Genomic DNA, 10,879 nt, shown 5'->3' with positions numbered 1-10,879 from the left:
CTTACCACTAAAATCTATTTATTTTCTGCTGTCACATATTGGAGCAACATTTAACTCCAGTCCTGGTAACTGTTACTTCAGCCGTGACATCTATTTATTGTTCACTGTAAGTCGTGAGAAGAAATCTTGTTAAATTTCACCAAATATTCAATTTCAGATGAACAACATTTTAACTACTACTTTAAGTGATCAAACAACAACGTAGGAGTATTAATTTTTATGCAACTACTATCATTTTAACTGTGAAATTCCTATGTGTATATGGCATAGTCATGATGTCAAGCTAGCAGCAGAGGTAGAGTAGAGCATGCGTGGGCCACGTCACAGCTGCGCTCGGCCAGCTCTCGTCCCGGAGAGGCGGCGCAGGAGTTGCACACGCGCCTGGCCGGGCCCGGGAGCCGGAGGGTGACCGAGCTGCCGGACCCGAAGCACATGGTGGCGGCGTTAGGCCGGATTTGGGGCAGAGCCCAATCCGTCTCCATTGTAGCGAGGTGGGCGGCGACGCCAGGAGCCGCTAACAGGCTGCTGCACGGTGGAGCGACGGCGCAGACGTGCATTACGGTGCGTGGGGCTGCGGGGCGGCGGAGCACGGGCCACGCAGGTCCGCGGCCCTGCGAACGTGGCGTAGGGATACGGGGGCCACGCAGACGGGCAGCCGCGGCGGGATCCATGGACAGGCTGTGCGACCCTCCCTCGTGTGCCGGCAAACCACCCCGCGCCGCCGCTGCCCTCCTAGGACCTCCGGCGGCCTATGGCAGAGGCGCAGAGCAGAACGACCCGGGTGCCGTCGAACCTCGGGCAGGGGAAGGGAAGACCGCGGCGCAACTCCAGCAAGACGAGGCTGGAGTCTGGAGGAAGATGGAGAACGGGTGGTGTTGGATGCCGCGATGCCGATTAATGTCTCGACCCTTCGGCTCGGCGCCAACATCCATGGCGCCGAGCTCATGCCACGTCCGCGCCACGCATGCAACCACGTCAACGACACGCGAAAAATAACCCTGGACCTCGGTGCCAAAGCAATTGACACCGAAACGTGTAAACTCGACGCCAATTGTCACGGTGCAAGGTCAAGGTCTATTTTTTAAAAGGATACTGCCGGGGACATATTTATGAATTTTTTTTTTAAAAAGTACTGAAAAACAAAAAATTCGGTCTCAGCAACAACATAGCATCACATACAATCCAAGCCTGAGGTGAGTAACACAATAAAATTGAATGGCACAATCACAGCTCCAATAAAGTAAAAAGCAAGAACACACGATTTAAGACTACATGCACAGTGAAGAAAACAAGATAATGATTTAACATCAGAGGTCAAATTTTCCTACACTATGATACCACGACAAGCAACAAGCTACATTGGTCCCAAAGCTGCCCCATGATCTAAACAACCCAACTAACAGCATGGAGAAGCTGAGGTGAATCCATGGAAGAGCAAATCACTTCTTCTTCTTGGAAGGTGGCTGCTCTTCCTCATCTTCGTCGTCCTCCTCATCTTCATCTTCATCGTCATCCTCATCGTCATCATCGCCATCATCGTCACCATCGTCATCATCGTCGTCGTCATCACTCCCTCCTTCACCATTAGCCTCAGGATCATCATCTTCATCATCGTTGTCACCCCCATCTTCTTCACCGGAGAAATCCTCTTCAGCATCATCGTCGTCATCACCACCCTCTTCATCCCCGTCTTCATCATCGTCGTCATCATCGTCATCTGATCCATCCTTATTTTCAGGGACATTTTCAGATTTGATTCTTCCAGATAATAACCTTGAAAAAACAATCAAAATCATCCATTACATTTTTATCCAACTTAAGTCGCAGAGCAAATATTTACAAAAAGAGATAAGAAGTTTACTTGTATATTGCCCGTTGGTCTTCATTATATATTTCAGCTCCACCATTTACAGTTTGAACCTAAGAAAGCATCAGCACAGAGCACAGGCCAACGTTAGAAGGAAAAGATGAAATAAACAAAGCAAAGCATATTTCGCAACATACTACACAAAAAATAAATAAAGCAATCTGATATATAGGTGAGAATCATCGGTCAATAACTACAAAAGAAAAAAAAAAAGAGAAAGAAAGAGCACCTAAGAAAGCATCAGCACAGAGCACAGGCCAACGTTAGAAGGAAAAGATGAAATTAACAAAGCAAAGCATATTTCGCAACATATTCCACAAAAAATAAATAAAGCAATCAGATATATAGGTGAGAACCATCAGTCAACAACTACAAAAGAAAAATAAAGTGAAAGAAAGAGCAGTAACCAAGGTGGCACATTTAGAAAGTCTAGGGGGGCAGCAAAATTATCTGGGGTTTCTGGCTTAGAAATTTCTAACTACATGAGAGCTTGTGGCAACTTGAGAATGAAGGCAGCCCTCTAAAACCTAACTAATGTTTATGACCAGATCAGTTCCATGTGTGCATTTGTCTTTAATTTGTGCCAGCACTGCCGCAATCAATAAATTACTCTAGACGTGCCCCAATCAACGAATTACTCACAACCTAAAAAAAATCCTCAATAAATTACTCACAACCTAAAAAAGTCCTCAGGCACAATCAACTAGTACCGGATACAACAGTGACCTCACAAATTGTGAGTGACAGTAGCTTTCGACAGGGTAGAGTATTGACAGATCTAGTGTTCATTGTGCTTTTCAAGTTAAATTTGTAAATGTAACTACCCAGATCTGCTTAGATCTATTCGCAAAAACTATATGCTACCCAAGACACAAAAAAAAAAGAGGGCCAAAATTCTCCAACATTGCCTAACAGTGAATGGATTAGATCTGTAGACTCGAATATTAAAAAATCAGTAAAACGCACAATAGCTCTATTAGCAGAGCAATCACAGGTTAATGGGTTGAAAGCCCGATCCTTAAAGGCAGCAGAATCACATGATTATCGCGGTCAGGGGCGGATCTAGTAAAGGGACATGGGTGTACACATATACACCCAATAATTTTTGCAAAAAGTTAGAAGTTAGGAGGCATCAAATAGCCAAATAGTATCTTACAGTTTGAGAACTCACCTGGTGGGCGCTCATCGCCGGCGAAGAGGTAGGCAAAGGCCTCACCACCTGGGGTAGGTCGGCGGCGGCGGTAGTCCACCCAGTCATTGCAGACAGAGAGGGCGGAGGGCCGCAGGGACGGCGGCGCCTGTGCGGGTGCGGGGTGCGGGAGTGAGCGGGATGCGGGAGGGAGCGGCGTTGCTTGGTGGGCTTCTGTTACATATACTAGGGTTACAGGTCATTGGGCCGCGCCTGGGGATTCAGATCCCATGCAGTCGGCCTCATCGACTGCAGTGTGCAGTCGGCGTATCTGTGCCGTTCGCTGCCATCCAAAGGACCATAATAGCCAGGCTACCAGCCTATCACACGAAGGCAGCCCAGCAGCCCATCTAAAGCCCACGACACAGCGACGCTTGAGCACGCTGTCTTCTTCACCGCCGCTGCCGTCTTAGAGCAAGTATAATAACAGGCTGTAAGCCGACTAAATGCTGAGGTGGAGGAGAAAGGAGAGGAGAGAGAGGAGAAGCGGGCTGTAAGCTTACAGCCGGCTTGGGCACAAGAACCAAGAAAGTCTGTGAGAGAGATAAGTAGGCCATGTATTAACTGTAAAGAGCCAACTACTATATGAGTGGGCTGAGAGAAGGCTGCAAAAAACCTTACAGCCAGCAAGCCGGCTGTATTATTAGTCTTGCTCTTACTCGTCGTGTATCTTCCTCGGCGACTCGTTCCTTCCCCACGACTGTCGTCACGGGTCCCCGAACTAAATCCCTCATGCGACGTCGGTTGCGGCGTGGCCAGCTTCGGCGGCTACCTGTTCGAGCGCGACGTGGTGACCATGTCGGTCGCGCCCAAGGACGAGCACGAGGCGCAGGTGCAGATGGCGCTGGAGCGCGGGATCCCGGCCATCTCCGCCGTCATGGGCTCCAAGCGCCTGCCTTTCCCCAGCAAGTCGTTCGACCTCATCCACTGCGCGCGGTGCCGCGTCCCATGGCACACCGACAGTGTCGCGTCCCATGGCACGCTCCATGACCTTGCCGTGTTGTATCTCCTCGCGCTTGCGTGGATCCAAGGACCGGCAACCGGCGGCGCTAGGAGGGGTTGCACCTTGCAGCGTCGTCCTTGAGGTTGAGGACGCGCGCCGCAGCTTTCAGGAGCTGGTGGGCCGTGCTGCTGTTGGGCTTTGTGGAGGGGTGCAGGTGTTGAAAGTCTTGTGCAAGCTAGGCGCTTGGATGGCAGTGGACGGCGAGGATCGACTGACTGCTGGGAGCAGTCGTTGAGTCTGACTTTAGAGGATCTCGTTCCGCCTGGGGGGCTTTTTTCACTGGATGGGATACATTTCGGTCCCCGACGGGCACTCACGGGGGAGATTTAAATCCCGTCCTCACCGCGTCCCGTTTCGGTACCCAAACCCACAAACCCATGGGACGAAATATGGACCCGTCGTTGTTCTGAAACCCACGGGCTTCAGGTTCAAACCCGCCCCGCTACCATCTTTAGGTGGACAAAGATTGGGATCGAGATATTTTTTTATTAATTTGCTATATACTTCACCTTAAGTTTTTTATATACATCAGTTTGTCAGCCACGCCATCCCCATCTATTTCTCTAAAATATTCTCTTGAGCCATGGCAAAGGTGACTGTGTCAAGATAATCTATCTTCAGTGCTGAGGTAACTAAAATTATATTAGTTTATCAGCCATCTTTTTTATTGTAAATGGATAGGCACAATAAAACAGTTAAAGCCTAATAATAATATGGACACATATATAAAGACTACATGATTCATGCATATCGTTTTGGGGTTTTATCCTAATAAGAAGTTAAACGTCCCATACATCGTTTGGTACTGAAAGCATCTAGGCCCCTAAGTGGATTTCGGTGATTAATGTTAATACAAGATTACTATGACTAACGTGTGTTTTGCAGAGACAATTAAGTTAGGTCATGGTAATGAAGATCGATTGGGCAATCGAGGTTGTCATGCCCCTACGATAGAAATCGTTTCGGTTTTTAAAGGATGGACGACAAGGTTAAGGATAACTAGTTCTAAGTGTCAATTGAAGTTGGAGAGACACTTAGAGTAGTTTAGGACTTTGTTTTTCCTTTGGTCGTACTATGAAGGGGGGTATAAATGGGTAGCTTGACCTAGTTGAGTCTAGTGAGTTAGGTGTGGTGCACACTTGTAAAAACTAGCTCTAGGTAGCTCCTATGAATGCCTAAAATTCTTTGGAGCAAACTTTATTCACATATGATCGAAAGTTGGAAGTGAATGGAGGGTCAAATACTGACCGGACGCTGGCTCCGGTGCGACCGGACACTAGCCGCAGGGTCCGGTCAGTTCATTTGACTGAGGAGAACAAGTCTGGAGTGACCGGACGCTGGAAGGTCGTGTGACCGAACGCTGAGGGTCAGCGTCCGGTCGACTCCAATAAGGGTCCAGACTTAAGAAAGTGCGACCGGACGCGTCCGGTCAGTGATGATCGGACCCTGAGTATCCAGCGTCCGGTCGTTTACAGTAAGCATCCAAGAGCGACCGGACCCTGACAGCGTCCGGTCATCATGTGAAAACTGTTGCGCGGGTTGAACTGACCGGAGCGTCCGGTCAAAACGATCGGAGCGTCCGGTCACCCTGTAGAAGCTCATAACAGTTCGTTTTTCAAGCTGCCTTATAAATAGAAGCTCCACTCGTGAGTGGAGTCACTTTTGCTCATTCCAACAGCTGAGAAACACGTTTGTGAGTGCCAAGAAGAGCAAGGTCCTAGTAAGGTATTTGTGATTTGAGAATCCAAGAGTGAAACCTCATTAGTGAATCAAGAGTAGACAAGTGTGCATCCATCTTCTCATTAGGCTTCGCGTGGTCAAGTGAGAGTTCGTGCTTGTTACTCTTGGTGATCGCCATCACCTAGATGGCTTGGTGGTGATTGGGAACTTGGTGATCACCTGGCAGAGCTTGTGGGTGACCCAACTCAAGTTGTGAGCAGCTTTGGGTGATTCGCCGTGACGGAGTATCGAAGAATCAACCCGTAGAGAGCACTTGATCCTTGCGCGGATCAAGGGGGAGCTACACCCTTGCGCGGGTGCTCCAACGAGGACTAGTGGGGAGTGGCGACTCTTCGATACCTCGGCAAAACATCGCCGCGTTCCTTTCTCTCCCTATTTACTTTGAGCACTTACTTTGAGTATTTACTTTGAGCAATTCAATACTTGTTTTACATTCATAGAATTGCTATGCTAGAGTAAGTTTGGAACATAGGGTGCAAGTCATTTGTGCGTTGATTTGATAGAAACACTTTTCTAGGCACAAGGGGTTAATTGGGCTATCCGTAGGATTTGATTATTGCAAGAAAATTTAGAATTAGTCCAATTCACCCCCCTCTTGGACATCTTGATCCTTTCAGGTACCTCGAGTCAACTCGTAATGGAGGAGAAAGAAAAAACATATTATAATCAATAATAAAGCATGGTCAAATTATCAACATGATTTCATCGAAGACCGGAAGAAAAGAGCTAATCTGAATCAATATATGCACTGTTGTGTACATGTTTGCTCATTGAAGACTTGGCTATGATTGGGAGTCTAGGACAGTGCTAGATTTTTAACATCCTGTGGTGGATTAGATCTTAAGAGATGATAAACCGATGTGCGTGCACTATCCATCAGGTTTTGCTAGGCTTGCAGTGGATCTTGGGCGTCCTGGCATCGACATGGTAGTATTGCCTACTAGTGCCCCATAGTAGCAGTGGCATGTTGCTACTCGGCAGGTAGCCATTGTGCGAGCGTAGAGGAACAAGACAGGGATGACAGTGGCAGAATATATGAATCTTGAGCAACGATGCAAGGATAGGCGTCTCTGTACTACAAGGGGTGGTAGGAGGTTACATGTACTACTAGTAGTGGATGCATCCTGAGAAAAAATCTCATCATGGATCCACACGTTGAGGACACAACACACTTTTACCATGCCCCGCTCATAGGGCTCAACCTTGATGGATGTGGATACCCACCATATGCTTCAGTCTCACACCTATCCTACTAACCTACATGCTATAGGCAACGGATTGAGAGGAAGAGAGGCAACAACGACGACAGATAGACGGGGAAGGAAGAGAGGGAGGACGAGATGGAGGAGTGAGAAAAAGAGACATAGCCTATTATATGTGGGTCCACGCTGGTAGGTGGGTCTAAATTACATGAAAACCATCAAAACCAAGTTGCGAGGTTAAAATTGATTGGTCTAAGAATTAAGATGACAAATTTACAAGGTTTTATTAGTTTAGAGGTTAAAAATTAGAAAAACACAATAGTTGGAAAACAAATGAGCTCAATCCAAATAGCAATAATGGATATCTAAAGTTGCACAGACCTATGAACACTAGTGCAAAATCTTAACTTCTGAAGTGTATCAGAACTTCTGAAGAAAACTTTGGAACATCCAAAACTCTAAAAAACAGTACAAGTCACTTTAAAAAAATGCCATAGCTTTTAGCTCTGAACTCTAATTACAATGATCTTGTACTTCTTGGAAAGCTTATTCAAAGGGCTAACCATTGAAAACAATCTCTAAGACCAACAAGTGAAAGTGTTGCGGCATGTGTTTATATCTCATGTTAGCAATCGGATTTTTGGTTGGTTTGAGCACTTGAGACTTTTAAATTGTTCATATTGCATCCCTCTTAATATAGTACAACGTACATATACTCAAGATAAAAAAAGACATGTATGTTTCCATCATTTCAGCCTTCAATATTTTCATACGTCAATTCTTCTCAATATATATTCATAATGGTTTGCAACAATCTTTGTCTCATTCTTCTTGAGAAAATCAACCTTAAGCTTGTAACTTGAACCATTTCAACACATTTAAGTTTAATCCAATGGCTTCAAGCCACTTCACTTGTGATATCACAAAGATTTGATGGTTCACCAAGAATGACTTCTTGTGGCTTGATTAGTCCTTTAGGATTACCATGTGCTTCTTTACCTTAGCCTTAATCCCTCGACGTCAAGCCGCTGATTTCCCTTTGTCAGGGTTATAACCCCGGGGTGTCTCAAGGCACCGATTAGTTAGCAAACCGAGCGGCCCACAACACACCAATTAGCAAAAGCCCAAACGACCGAAGCCTAGCTAAACCAAGTAGAGCAGGCCAGATGCTAAGGCCAGGGTCAGCCACGACCTCTTCTTCCTGCCTTAGCCGCATGACGCTCGAGCAGCGCATGACCTCATCCCTATGACGACCCCTGGGGGGTCAGGGAGAGGTTGAGCCTGGCTGAGCGTGTCTACTCTAACGAGAGCATGCACTCCACACTGACCCCACAAGGACCGAGGGACAGCAGTCACCTCGGTCCGGTCTGATGCCATCCCTGTGCCACGCTGAAAGCTCTAGTTTGGTTTTGGTGAATTGATGAAACCCTAAGTGCTAACCTAGTTCATCAAGTGATCATGAGATAGGTAGCACACTTCAAGTAGAGAAGCAAATGAAGATCATAACATGACAATGGTGATAGCATGGAGATGATCAAGGGCTTAAACTTGAAGAGAAGAAAGAGAAAAACAAAAAGCTCAAGGCAAAGGTATAAACCATAGGAGCTATTTTGTTTTGGTGATCAAGACACTTAGAGAGTGTGATCACATTTAGGTTTGATAGCCGTACTATTAAGAGGGGTGAAACTCGTATCGGAATGCGGTTATCAAAGTGCCACTAGATGCTCTAACTCATTGCATATGCATTTAGGATCTAGTGGAGTGCTAACACCCTTGAAAACATTTGTGAAAATATGCTAACACATGTGCACAAGGTGTTTGCAGGGTTGAGATGGGTTTGGGTCCCTCTCTCCCTCCCGCCGAGCTTGCGAGGCGGGATTCGGCGCTTTTGGAAAAATGAAATGTCTATTTTCTATTGCGCCGGATGCAAAATTCTTGGTGATTGGCTCATTGGAGCAAGGGTGAAGAAGTTAGAAGTGAAAACGAGTTGGTCGCAAAGATGCCAGCGTCGGTCAACTGACCGGACGCTGGATCTGATTGCACCGGACGCTGGCAGGCTGCGTCCGGTCGCGCTGACGTACGGTGACACAGTAGCTGGAATGTGACCGGACGCTGGCTGCGTCCGATCGCATTCGACCGGACGCGTCCGGTCATGCTCGGGAGCTTACTGGAAACGATCGGACGCTGGGCCTTCAGCGTCCGGTCAGTTTATACCGGAGCGTCCGGTCAGGTCAAGTGACCGTTGGAATCAGGACACGTGGTCGTCTGCGAGCGACCGGACGCTGGGGTCCAGCGTCCGGTCAACACGACTGGAGCGTCCGGTCAGAACGCGTTTTGCCCAGTGAAGGGGTATAACGGCTCTATTTGATGGGGGCTCTATTTATAGCCCCATGGCCGGCTCAAGGGATAGCTCTTGCACATTTTCATTGACATAGCAACCTTGTGAGCCTAGCCAAAGGACTCCCACTCATCTACATCATTGATTCATCATCATAGTGAGATTGGGAGTGATCCAAGTGCATTGCTTGAGTGATTGCATCTAGAGGCACTTAGTGATCGTAGTTCGCTGCGGATTTCGCTTGTTACTCTTGGTGGTTGCCGCCACCTAGACGGCTTGGAGCAGCGAGGATCGTCGAGCGGAGGTGGTGATTGTCTCCGGCTCCGATCGTGGTGATTGTGAGGGGTTCTTGACCTTTCCCCGGCGGAGCGCCAAAAGGTACTCTAGTGGATTGCTCGTGGCTTGTGTGATCCTCATCTTGTGTTGGTTGTGCGGCACCCTATTGAGGGTTTGGCGTGTGAAGCCAATTAGCGCGTGAACCTCCAAGTGAGTGAATCGCCACAACGAGGACTAGCTTGCCGGCAAGCAAGTGAACCTCGGTAAAAAATCATTGTCTTCATCATTGATTCCGAGGTGATTGGTCTTCATTGTTATTCATCTTTGTGATTGATTGGCTCTTCATCTACACGGCGGTATAACTATCCTAACCACTCTCTTTACTTTACCGTAAACTAGTTGACAAGCTCTTTAGTGTAGCTAGTTGTGAGAGCTTGCTTGCTTGGTTGGTGTGGCTCTTTAGTTAGTCTTTGAGAGCACACTAACATAGGATAGTGTCTTTGCTATTGTGTGAATAGACACTATCTAAACTAGAATTGTGGTAGGTGGCTTGCATTTTAAGTAGGCTAGTGCAACACTCGCTTCGCCTCATAATTGTCTAACCATTTGGTTAAGTGTTGTTGTAGAAATTTTTATTAGGCTATTCACCCCCCCTCTAGCCATTAGGACCTTTCAAGTGGTATCAGAGCCGAGGTCACCGTTATTTGAGGCTTAACAACCTTCGGTGTTAAAATGGCTCAAATCAACAACACCAAGAAGCCACCCTAATTTGATGGCTCAAATTATTCTTATTGGAAGTCAAAGATGGCCACACATATCAAGTCAATCAATAGAAAGGTGTGGAAGGTGGTAGAAACCAAAATTGAGATTGGTAATCCGGAAAATCCCACCGCCGCCGAAGAAGTACTTCTCCAAAACAATGATATTGCTCTAAGTGCCATTCATGATGCAATTGATGCAAGAACATTTGAGCAAATCAAAAACATTGAGATGGCACATGAGGCTTGGAAGAAGTTGGAAGAATCATTTGAAGGTACTCAAGCCGTGAAGGGTGCAAAGGCATACATCCTCAAAGAAAAGTTTGCAAGCTTCAAGATGAAGGAGGATGAGAGTGTGCCGGACATGTTCCATCGAATGGAGGTGATTGTAAATGATCTCAAAGCACTCGGTGAGAACATAGAGGACAAGGACTTCTCAAACAAGTTCTTGAGATGTTTGCCCGGGAGATTTAAAATGTTGGTCACCTTGCTAGTGAGGAGTGGTT

At 46.9% G+C, this 10,879-nt stretch overlaps 1 protein-coding gene across 1 annotated transcript; it reads right to left on the bottom strand.

The window, feature by feature from the left end:
- Nucleotides 1-1,189: 1,189 nt before the first annotated feature.
- LOC136552290 (uncharacterized) lies at nucleotides 1,190-3,223 on the bottom strand. The gene is made up of 3 exons (XM_066543829.1): nucleotides 3,039-3,223; nucleotides 1,862-1,920; nucleotides 1,190-1,773 (listed from the first exon to the last, which is right to left on the bottom strand). The coding sequence occupies exons 1-3, from the start codon at nucleotides 3,123-3,125 to the stop codon at nucleotides 1,440-1,442; spliced, it is 480 nt and encodes a 159-aa protein (XP_066399926.1). The 5' UTR covers nucleotides 3,126-3,223; the 3' UTR covers nucleotides 1,190-1,439.
- Nucleotides 3,224-10,879: the final 7,656 nt, after the last annotated feature.

This window comes from Miscanthus floridulus, chromosome 4, assembly GCF_019320115.1.
Source record: "Miscanthus floridulus cultivar M001 chromosome 4, ASM1932011v1, whole genome shotgun sequence".
NCBI classification, from domain to species: Eukaryota; Viridiplantae; Streptophyta; class Magnoliopsida; order Poales; family Poaceae; genus Miscanthus; species Miscanthus floridulus.
Note: the sequence above shows the minus strand (reverse complement) of the source record. Positions and strands in the feature narration are given on the sequence as shown.